The following is an 11,665-nucleotide window of genomic DNA, read 5'->3' on the forward strand; positions in this document are numbered from 1 at the left end:
GGGGAGTGTCAGAGCAAGCCTCAGGCAGAGCGAGCGGCTTGTCTCCTATCATAACTCACATCACCATGGGACGCACTGTGCAGTGGAAACAGTTGTGAGCCGAGGCCCCCTGCGTTGCATCAGCTTGTAGACAGAGATGGAGAGAAAGTGCTGCGTGCTTTACATCTCTCGCAGGCCAAAGATCATAAATCAGGGGACGTACAAAAAGGACAGTGTTTTCATAATGTTTCTTTCTCAGTGTGGGGGTGTGCAGATTTGCGGAGGCCTTTGACAGGGCAGATTCCAGGCTAATAGAAAGCAGGCCAAGCACGAGACGTGAGGCTAGTTCAGAGTATGCTTCCCTCACAATATATCGGAGGCCAAAATATTATTCTTTGATAACTGGGAACATTTTTTATTATAATTAATGTTGATAATGAAATTACAGCCATTTGTCTTGTTCACTAATAACAGCCATTAATTGGGTCTCATTCACTAATAATTTATATGCACAGAAAAATGTTTTGCATAATTCAGAACAAATGCATATGCACATGAATTTGTTCTTAACTCGTTCTAAAGTTAATGAATCTGGATTATTCTAAATGAGCGTCCAAGTGCCTAAGGTTAGTAATTTGCATAAAACACATATAAACCATCTTATGTTCATCTTCACAGTGTGTGAGTTTTCTGGTTTCACTTGTTCCTATATTTTTTTTGTAAATTTTGAATACATTTTAGTATGACAGCCATTTGGTTCTCATGATTTGTTTGTGAAAATGTTTATAGATTTCATGAACAAATTCATAAATTACACACACAAATAGATTCTATGCACAAAAAGTGCTTATGAATGAGACTCATTGTACTTTTTTGTATATTCTTTTTATGTAAATAAGCCAATTTATAGCTTCTATGTAGACATTCAAATTGAAACAGTTGAAACACAAAAAGTACAATTATTACTTCATTTATCTTCCACAAAAAGCTGATGATTATTGGATCATTATTGGCCCTAAAATTGCATCGCATCCCTCGGGTGTTCAATATTTATCGTCTATGATAATATCGTAATTGTGGTTTTGACAAAATGGGACCTGACATTATGACAATTTCATTTTTTTTTTAAATTGCATTTCAACATTCAAAATATTATTTTTAAAACATTAATCACATTATTTCATTGCAATTATTGTAATTATTTCACTGTATTTTAAGTGTAAATACATGTGTAAATAAATCTAAATGCTGCTTCAGATGCAGCTTCTGTGTCACTTCTGCTGTGCAAAAATGGATTTTGTTGATAAATGAATTTATTTATTAAATGTACGAATTTGACATAAAAGAGACATCTAATAAGTTTAGAAAAAAAGCCCCTATAACCTCATAATGCAAATGGCCAAAGTACGCAACACACATCATCATAGTACACATCACTGGGAATCACGTCTTGCACAGGAAGTGGATGGGCATCTTTGTGGGAGGAGCTTACAGCCTATCACTATCACTTTGCTGACTTCACTCTCTGAGGTCAGTTGTGTGGCTTGGGTTTGCTTGTCCTCAACATCACAGCTGTCAGCATTACACTGACATCTTGACTATATGGATTTAGCAGAATAATGGCTCCTCCCAGTTCTCATTATCACAACATTCAAGCACTGCGTTTGATTCATTTATTCTGTGCAATTCTGCCTGAACTAAAATTACCCAGTGCTTTGTGATAGATTGAGATTGAGGCGTCCAATCGACAGCCACAGAGAGGCCTGTAATCGTGCCGAGCGATGCAGACTGTTCTGTTCCAATTTGTAAATCCGTCAAGAAACTTAATCCATGTGATATATTAGCAGAAAGTGAAAGACAAAACCAAGAAAACAGTGTGGCGCACATTGATTTTCTCTCAGGAATATTAATGGATGGCTCCTCCCCCAACACGATACAGATCAACTGCTTCCATACACACACAGAGCCATAAATAGACACATATGCATATCTCAGCAAATCAGCCTCAAGAACACTAGATATACTGTCAGGACTCCAATCACGTAAAAATGCCATTATTCTTTCAAAATTCAGACAGCAAAGTCTTTGAATGAATAAATTGCTATGTTAGAGCCACTCCAGCAACTAAATTAAAGATTTACGGTATTCTCTGTGCCAGCGATGAATTTTTCCCACACTGACCATATCAGAGATAACCTCGTAAATGTGGTGCCCTAGAATGCCGGTGTATTGACGTGCACTTCCAATCAGGACAAAAATGGCAGGCAAGTTTACAAAGCAACGCCTGCCAAAAGCCATCCAACACCCTATGAAATTACAAACTCTATCTTCATTCATGCAGCAGATGCCAAATTCATTCTGAAACAGACGCTTTGTTCATTTTATCAGTCTCTATATTTGTCAATCAAACACTAAAGACCTTCACATGCCTGGTTCAGTAAGGCTGTCACTGCAGTTGGTTAAAAGTTATATGAGCTACATGGAATGTATGTCACATGACCTAGTGATCATTGAGCGCTTACCTCTGATTCCTCTTTCCCACACACTGTTAGCAACAGCTGGGCTTTCATAGTGTGACTAGCCTTCCAGCACATTGACTTGCCTCTCTTAACTCTGTAAACACACTGACAGCTCATGTGAGTGATTCCCTTCGGCTGGACTCATAAAAGCAGTCTGTTGATATTAAACTGCCTGCACTTGTGAAATTATAAAACTGTGTGCAATACAAGTCCAGGAATATACAGCGTACAAAACTGTTTTCTCTTGGGAGGAAAACAATTTTTGCTGAGGGATTAAGGACATCTCGAATATTAATAATTTATATTTATACATACATATCTTTCTCTTTGGAAGTTCTTCAAAAATAACTTTTAAATTGACTCCCAAAGCTATATGTTCTATACTTCAAAGACTCAAGGCCTTGAAATTAAATACAGCTGCCAGGATAATTTGTCAATTCTCATTCATACTGTTATGCAGCATATCAACTGTAAGATGATAAACACAATCAATAAATGGTTTCATGTACAGAGACTGGCTGAAACAACCAGCATGCATTTTCATACAAACACAAGGCATAGAGAGTATATATAAAATATGAAATATAACTTTCATCCACCTACTTCTATCCTAAATACTTCCAATGGGATGCCTGAAAGCGGCTGGGTATGGCGGACCATGTGCAGTGCCAGAAATCTGAGTGTCAGTACGTAGCCATTGGATCCTACCAATTTTAAAGATGGCTACAAGTACAAGTAATAGTGGTGCATGAATGCTGCATATCCTGTTTCACATACTGTAGCTTTTAAAGCCCTCAAAAATACAAATAAACATACTGCTAAACATGTCTCATAATAAGAATGGAATTCCAGAGAGGGGCGTTTCTGACAGTGTGAAGAATGTCTTTATAACAGCAGAATCGTATCTAGTCTAATATTTCATCTTCTACTGATGGGAACCACAAGTGGGTTTCTAGAGTCTGGTGATAGGGGACTTTGTATTTTCAGTTCATAAGATCTTACTCTATGTTGATAGATGAAACAGAAATGTTTTGCTGAGTGTGGTGAGCACGAGAGGTAAGTTGGTCAAAGTTAAGCCTGGTTCTTTTAAAGAGGAGGAAAAACTTGACTGATGTTCTTCTTGTATTGTTTTTAAAGGCAGGGTATGTGATTTTTCAAAAACACTTTAGAAAACTGATTCGGGCCGAATCGCAAAACAAACTTGTAGCCAATCAGCAATAAGGGGCGTGTCTACTCGTGATGTGGAGGAGAGCGCGTTCAGTGCATGGGACGGACATTAGCCGAGCTGAGCGACAGAAAGATAGGGATGGCGGATAAAAAACAAAAGAGGAAAACGTCTGCGGAACGATAAGGCAAGAAGTAGGACCCGTGTAAATATCGGATCAGCTTTCCAGCGCTGGAGAGAACTCAAGGAGTGGAGGCCTGCGATCGGACGCCGAGGTTGCTATGTTTCTTCTCAGTAGGTGAGTAACACCGTGTCTACAACAGCTAAAGTCTGCCTACACTGGACGCGATCAAACGACCGTTGAAAACCATTTGAAATTTGTGTCAGCATGTCATAAATAGAACCCGGCAGCAGTTTTCTGTCGGGGATTTGTTGCGCCGCGCTGCTCACGTCCGTAGACACGGTGTAACATTGGTTTTGCTTTGTTTCACAGAACTAATCGTGGCCTGGGTTGCGTACGTATATGTGGGGCGGAGCTATCAAAATAGGGGCAAGACCCTTTTGGGGTAGGGGCGTGTTTGTTTTGGTGATTTCAAATATAAACATTGGCTACCAGAAATCCCTCACTCTGCCTTTAATGCTGCTCAATGTGAAAGCACGCACGTGATGGAGATTTACCACTGATTACAGAACCGGGTTTTCTGACAAGATGCGCGTTAAATATCACATGCGATTTATCGTGCAGCCCTAGTTTTTATTTTTATATTTTCCATTTTTATTTTAGTTGTAGTAATTTTGATGTGATTGAATTAGATTGAATTAGTTTGTAATTTAGTAGTTGTGTTTTTATATATTTAGTAGTTTATGTATATATGCATGTAGTTTTTTATAAATTTTTATTTCAGTTATAGTTATTTTAGTACAGTAAAATTAGATATGTTGCATTGGCAACTTGTTTAAGTAATGGTTTAAATTTTTATTTTATTTTATTTACTTTTACTTTACTTTTACTTTTAGTCATTTAGCAGACGTTTTTATCCAAAGCGACTTACAAATAAGAAAAAGTAATTAAAACTAAAAGCTAAAACTCTATAAATACTATATATATACACATTTAAGAAAATAAAATAAATTAAATAAAAATGACAAATGCGTACATCAACATTTCAAAACTAAACATTTAAATGAAAACAAAAAAATAAAGCTAAAAACAATTCAAAATATTAAAAGAAAGAAAAAGTAATTAAAACGAAAAGCTAAAAGCTTTTAAGAAAATAAAAGAAATTAAATAAAAATGACAAATGCATACAACAACATTTCAAAACTAAAACATTTAAATGAAAACAAAAAAATAAAGCTAAAAACAATTCAAAAATATCAAAAGAACAAAAGGTATGAGTATAATAATGATTCTAACATAACACTAAGTGGTAAACTAAGCTTTTTTTATTCGTTTAACAAAACTCAAATTGAATTCAGCTGGACACACTTTCCTGTTTATCACAACAAATGGCCAAGCAAAGCGCACGACACTGACAAGGTACGCTATACAGTACGAGACCAAACGCGATTTCAGCACGTCTCCACAAATATTTGAGTTATTTTCATTTTTCTTTCTCTATGGTTTTAATTTTAGTTAACTATAATAACCCTGAGTAACACCAACATTTCAATTTAGTTTTTCGTTTTATCGTAGTTGTTTTTTTTCTTTTTTCTTTTTTTTTTTGGTGAATTTAATTTAATTTTTGTTAATTTTATTTTTGGTTAATTTAATTTTATTTAAATATTTGCATATATGACTAAATATTTCTTAGTTTTAAATTATTTTAAATCCTGAAACTTTCAGTTTTTTTGAACTCCATTGTTTATTGAAATGTATATTGCTGTATGTCATGAGGGAACATCATTGTACAGCAGTTAAGTGCATTTGTGGCTGTGCAAACAGGATATCCAGTGTCTTAAGGGCACTGTCAAGATAAATTACTGACTCGGCCTGTTGGATCCTGTCCCATGAAGCTAAATGAACATCTCCTATTGAGGGAAAGGCCCAGTCTACCTTTTATAGCATGGGAAGAAGTTTAAATTAAATACAACAGTGATGGGATGGGATGCTGGTTAAGCCGACTGAGTGTCTGCATTGGTGTTCATGGAAACACTAAATGAGAGAAAATTTCATACAGAAACGAAGCAATATGTCTCTCATAACCTTGTTTGAGGTGGAGGCCGTTGGCGGCTCAGAGATCGGTAAGTCGAGCCAGGTTTCCAGTGGTCATGCAATGTTCTCTGCTTATAAATAGTTATGAATGAAGACATGCTGTGTTTTTGATGTGCTATAAACCAGAAAGCCCCAAAGTTGTCCTCTGGCAAGATGTCTAAATACTTTTGCATGGATATATTCTAGTTGTGCCAATATGCTCATACGGTTTCCTACACATACATACACAGTTTTTTTTTAACTGTGATTTTGGTCCAGGAATAAATCCTATCTGATGTAATATTATTTTATTAACAGTGGAACAGGAGCAGATTCAGAAGAGGACATTCACAAACTGGATCAATGCACAGTTCTCCAAGGTAAACCCAAGAACAACTCATACTATGACTATGTAGTCTGACTATGTAGTCTAAAAAGTTTAGAGTCAAACTGAGGCTGTAGCTGAATCGCTGACTCACTGGTCAGCAAGGAAGGTCTGTTCTGCTCTTCTGCCTTTAAGCATTGCATATGGCAAGGAGCTTGATTTATTTATAGTTCCCCGCCAGCAGCAGCACACTTCAGCAGCCTGTAACATGAGCCATTTAGCCCGTCCACCACCACTTGGCCGCGTTTTAAACACAAGCGCTCTTAAACCTGCAAGTGATAACCTGTATAGAGCTCCAGTGATCTGCAGAGCAGTCTCTGTATAGCTAGAGTGTTGCATCCTTTTACATCAGATTAACTCTGTGATGCATGAACTACTACTCAAATATCACAAAATATCAACACTAAATTCCAAACGACTTTTTTTTTTTTGTTGGTGAAATTATATTTCGAGCGAGTGTCATATCGGTCTACTGTAAAAGAAGACTAGTAAATATTCCAAAGGTCTTTTGTGCATCACCACTGTTGTCAGTCAATTTGCTTTTGCATTTATAAGTAAAAAAAAACCCCACACAATATATATATAAAAAGAACAGTCATAATGAATTAATTATGTTTAAAATACCCACCATTTGCAATTAAATTGTATATAAATAAAAGATGCATAAAATAAATTGTATTAAGTTGTATTAAATTGTATTTTTTTTAATGGAACAGTTTATTTAACATTTAGAAAAAAAATTGACTCATTTATGATACATCAGGCTTTTATGTTTCATATAGAAAAATACAGAGGTTATACTCAGAGGAAAAAAATGCTTAATTTTATTCAGCGGCTCAAACTGACCAAAAATATGTAATTTGGTGCAAATGCTGATATTTATATGACCAAAAAAGTATAAACTATCAATTAGATGACAGATGGCATGTAGTAGATTGTGTGTAGATTGATGTTCTTTTTTTTTTCAGCAAAATTTTGATCATGTTGATCATTTACATATTTTAGCCATGCATTTAGATGATACAGTTGGCTTTAGGGTTAATATTAATAATTTATATTAATATATTAAAATATTTATTTCTATTATTTTTTTTGTTTTAATACATGCTTGGTGTAATTCTCTGTTTATTGGTACTTCTGCCACCAGAGCTTGACATTAGGAATGCTCCATGTATTGCCCTGTGAACACCTTTAAAACTTTCAGATAAAATAATAATGTGTGTTTCAGAGGAGCCATCCAACTGTTGTCCAGGATCTGTTCTCAGATCTTCGAGATGGGACTCGACTGCTTGACCTGCTGGAGGTGATGAGTGGCCAACGCATGGTGAGTGCTGAATATCACACTGAGATTCAACCAAGAAAGTATTTATTTATAGTGAATCATGGAAATGTTTAAAAATGCTGCATACAATAGAGTGTATTTGTTTCTCTGTAGAAGCGCGAGCGGGGTCATGGTGTGTTTCAGCAGAGAGGCAACATTGAGACTGCTTTGAACTTCTTGAAGAATAAATCGGTAAGAGTTTTGTGATTCTTACAAGACTGATGATTATTTTCCATCTGTTAAGGACATTAACATTTATATACAAATGAGGTAAACAACTGTTTATGTTCTCAGATCAAGCTGGTGAACATAAACATCCCAGACATCATAGAGGGGAAACCTTCCATCATTCTGGGCCTGATATGGACCATCATTCTGCACTGTCACGTGAGTATAACAATGAAAACACTATGTGTCTTTACAAAAACTAGCATATCATATATACTTGCATCTTTCTTTGCCTTGAGCTGTTTTTTTTTCTTCATTGTTTACTTCAAGACCTTTAGCATTTTAGCTCAGAGTGGGCCTGTACTTTTTGAGATGTGAGACTCTTATTTCTTCCAGAAGAGAAAAGAATATCAAAATAGTAATGCACATAAGAAGCATATAGTATTACGCATTACAGAAGATATTTTTATGTCAGGGAACATGGGTTGAATGAGTTCAGTGGTTCTGTTTAGTCATATAAGGCTTTTGGTTTAAGGGTGAAAATATGCCAAAATGTATGCCATTATATACACTACTGTTCAAAATGTAAAATACATTACAACAACAGCGATGAACAAAAAAAAAAGAAACGTGGACAAACCAGTCACTCTTTGTAAACTTTGTTCAATGCGAGTGCCATATGATTGAATATGACCAGTCATTTATGCCATCATCACCCGCTTTTTACTACTCATTTACACTACAGCAAAAGATATAAAAATAACTGGCTTAAACCTATTTTTTTGTTGGTGAAAATACTAATGGCCTAAGGCTTTTGCACAGTGCTATATATATATGCCTTCTTGTGAATGTATGAACTGACATCTGTATTAAACATGCTCACTTCTCCTCATTACTACAGATAGAGGAGCTAGCCAGCACTCTCTCTTACGGATCCCGTTCATCCTCCCTGGATTCTCTGTCCAGTCTAGATTCTGTTCCTGGATCTCCACGCAGTAGTCCTGTTCCTCGAGGAGCATCACCGCTCCGCACCCGCTTCCGTCTGTCTGCTAAGAAGGCTTTGCTCCTGTGGGTTCGGGACCAGTGCCAGAAGTGAGCTTTATCTAGCTTATGCTTTCATGCACTGTGAATGTTTAATCAAACTGTTTAGTCTGTTTAATCGTTCCTCTAAAATTATTGTTTTCTTTCTCAAGAGTTGGTTGCTCAGCCAGTGTGAGGGACTTTAAGTCCAGCTGGAGGAGTGGTGAGGTGTTTCTGGCCATCCTCTGCTCTCTTAGACCTGATCTGGTGGACCTCTCTCAAGTCCAGACCAGCAGCCACCGGGAAAACTTGGAGAGGGCATTTCACCTCGCTGAGAAGGAGCTCAGAATTCCCAGACTGCTCGAGCCAGAAGGTAATGGCTTTTAGCAGCATTATCCATTAAAATGATCTATTCATAGTGCTATTTTTTTAACAAACAAATAAAAACAATATATTTATTTATTTGTATTTAGCCATTTATTTATTTATTTTTCTAATACAGTGGTTCTCAACCAGTTGGGCCTCAGCAAACATCCAAGGTGCCATAACATAACATAATTTAAAATAAGACAAAACAACTACAAGACAAGATATTTCTTATTTTAATATGAAAAACCTGGATTTATAAAGTAGCCTAATTTTAAAAATGTGATTTTTAGAAAAGAAGTCACTTATGGAAAAGCCACGTATATTAGTACATTTGTAAAACTACAAGCATTTTTATCATAAATAAACATTTTTCTACATTTTTGTAGTTACTACTATAGTCATTTTTCTTACCAAGCTAAACTATTTTATTGGGTAGAAATTGTGAATACAAAATAGTTATTTTCCAGTAAATTATGAACAACTGGAGTAGTCATGGGGCCTACAAATATTTTTGTGGAAAATGTTGTGAAAATGTGGGTCAAAAAGGTTGAGAACCACTGCTCTAATAGTGGGTGGAAAATAGATAAATAGTCAATACTACATAAATAGTAAATATTTCCCAGATATTTATATTTATAATATATTAATATAATAATAATATGATATGATAAATCACTAATTATAATGGCAGTATAAAAGCCCATTTAAATATGTCTATAGAATATTTTTTATATTTTTCATACAATATAAGCAAGTCTTTATACATGAAAATATACAGGAGCCTTTGTATTTTAGTAACAAGTTACTTTGCAAAGGGATCATGTTTTGGGGCCCTGGGCATCAAAAAGTTTGAAAACCCCTGGTCTAGTGTACAATCTAGTGTGCTTTTAAAGATTATTGACGGTTTATGTACATTTAAATTATCTTTCCTCTCAGACATTGATGTCAGTAACCCTGATGAGAAGTCTATCATGACATACATTGCTCAGTTCCTGCAGTACTCCAACGATCTGCCCGTAGCTGATGACGATTTTGAGGTAAGACCACCTCCAACTGAATCTCCCATCTGCATCTGTGCTTTTGCTGGTCTGCCTTTCTTTATTCATTCTTATGTTCTTTCTCTTTCTAACCCCCTTTCCCGCCCTCCAACTTCACTTCCTCCTACTCTCTGTTGCCCCCTCCTGGTTGGAAGCAGCTTCAATCTCTACTCTTTCCCACATGCCTTTCTCCTGTCAACCTCCCTACATACTTCACTCCTGCTGTGCTGGCCTCCCCACTCCACCAGGTACAGACGTCCCAGAGCGCTTGTGAATTCCTCCACAGTTTTCCTCTGTCAAAATATCATTCCAGAATCAGCCTTTACTTGTTTCAGCATGTTTTCTGATTTGACACTCAATCTTTAATTCCGTTCTATGTTTCCTGCCCTGCCCTCAGGCTTCACCCACTCAGAAAGCCAGAGAGATTAAATGCTGGCTAGAGCGAGCCTATCAGGAGTTATTGGAGGCATGGAATTCCACAGAGGGGAATGGATATGCAGAGAGGTATCAGGTATGCTAAATGTAAAATGGTAAATCATTACTTCCTAATGTACAACACGCACTTTGACAAGCCCTAAATTTGTGTCTATGTTTTTACCCAAGGCATTTCAGAACTTTGTGGGGACTTATTATGACCAGCGACGTCCAGTTATTACAGTTCTCAGCGCAATGAGACGTTGCGCTAAACCAAGTGAGGAGCAGATGGCATTGAGAAAAGCCTGGGACACCATGGAGGAGAGGGTGAATTCTGCTGATTAAATATGTCACCAAATACAGATTTACACAGAAATACGAATTCGACAGTTCTGATAGTCTTGGGAATGGACTGGAAATTCCGAACAAATCACCAATATCGTTCTTTACAGCAAAAGTGTTTATGAAGTTATAGCTGTCATGGAAAAACCATATATCAATACATTTTCAGACTCTTATTTTTTTGTAAACATAATAAACGCAGAAACAAACTTATAGCAGTATAACGTCCAAATATTCTTTGCTATAAATAAGATAAATATAATAAGCATAACAACCTAAATAAAAAATTCACCTAGAAATTTAAATTACATTAGAATAAATTAAAACCCTAAATAAATTAAATAAACATAACCTACAGTAGTCTAGCTTTCTAATAAACCTGGCATTGTGTACTATAAATATTGTTGGCTCTGAAGAAAGATATCAGGTATGCTGAATGTAAAATCATAAATAATGCTTATGTTGCTCCATTGTAAATCATTTTGGATAAAAGCATCAGCTAAATGCATAAATATAAATGTGACCCTGGACCACAAAACCAGTCTTAAGTTGCTGGGGTATATTTTTAGCAATAGCCAAAAAAACATTGTATGGGTCAAAATCATCGTATCGTATCCAAAATCATTAGGATATTAAGTAAAGATCATGTTCCATGAAGATATTTTGTAAATTTCTTACCATAAATATATCAAAACTTAATTTTTGATTACTAATATGCATTGCTAAGAATTTCATTTGGACAACTTTAAAGG

At 35.9% G+C, this 11,665-nt stretch overlaps 1 protein-coding gene across 1 annotated transcript in view; it reads left to right on the forward strand.

The window, feature by feature from the left end:
- The window catches only part of LOC107718425 (nesprin-2-like), a 105,749-nt gene that overhangs the window by 14,829 nt on the left and 79,255 nt on the right, over positions 1 to 11,665 (forward strand). The window contains exons 3-11 of the mRNA XM_016525490.1: positions 6,176 to 6,237; positions 7,471 to 7,566; positions 7,678 to 7,755; positions 7,858 to 7,950; positions 8,633 to 8,823; positions 8,925 to 9,124; positions 10,057 to 10,157; positions 10,555 to 10,668; positions 10,761 to 10,898. Of these exons, the coding sequence (XP_016380976.1) occupies positions 6,176 to 6,237; positions 7,471 to 7,566; positions 7,678 to 7,755; positions 7,858 to 7,950; positions 8,633 to 8,823; positions 8,925 to 9,124; positions 10,057 to 10,157; positions 10,555 to 10,668; positions 10,761 to 10,898 (1,073 nt within the window). The remainder of the gene's footprint in view (positions 1 to 6,175; positions 6,238 to 7,470; positions 7,567 to 7,677; positions 7,756 to 7,857; positions 7,951 to 8,632; positions 8,824 to 8,924; positions 9,125 to 10,056; positions 10,158 to 10,554; positions 10,669 to 10,760; positions 10,899 to 11,665) is intronic.

Source organism: Sinocyclocheilus rhinocerous, unplaced genomic scaffold (assembly GCF_001515625.1).
Source record: "Sinocyclocheilus rhinocerous isolate Xijiao unplaced genomic scaffold, SAMN03320098_v1.1 scaffold453, whole genome shotgun sequence".
NCBI lineage: Eukaryota > Metazoa > Chordata > Actinopteri > Cypriniformes > Cyprinidae > Sinocyclocheilus > Sinocyclocheilus rhinocerous.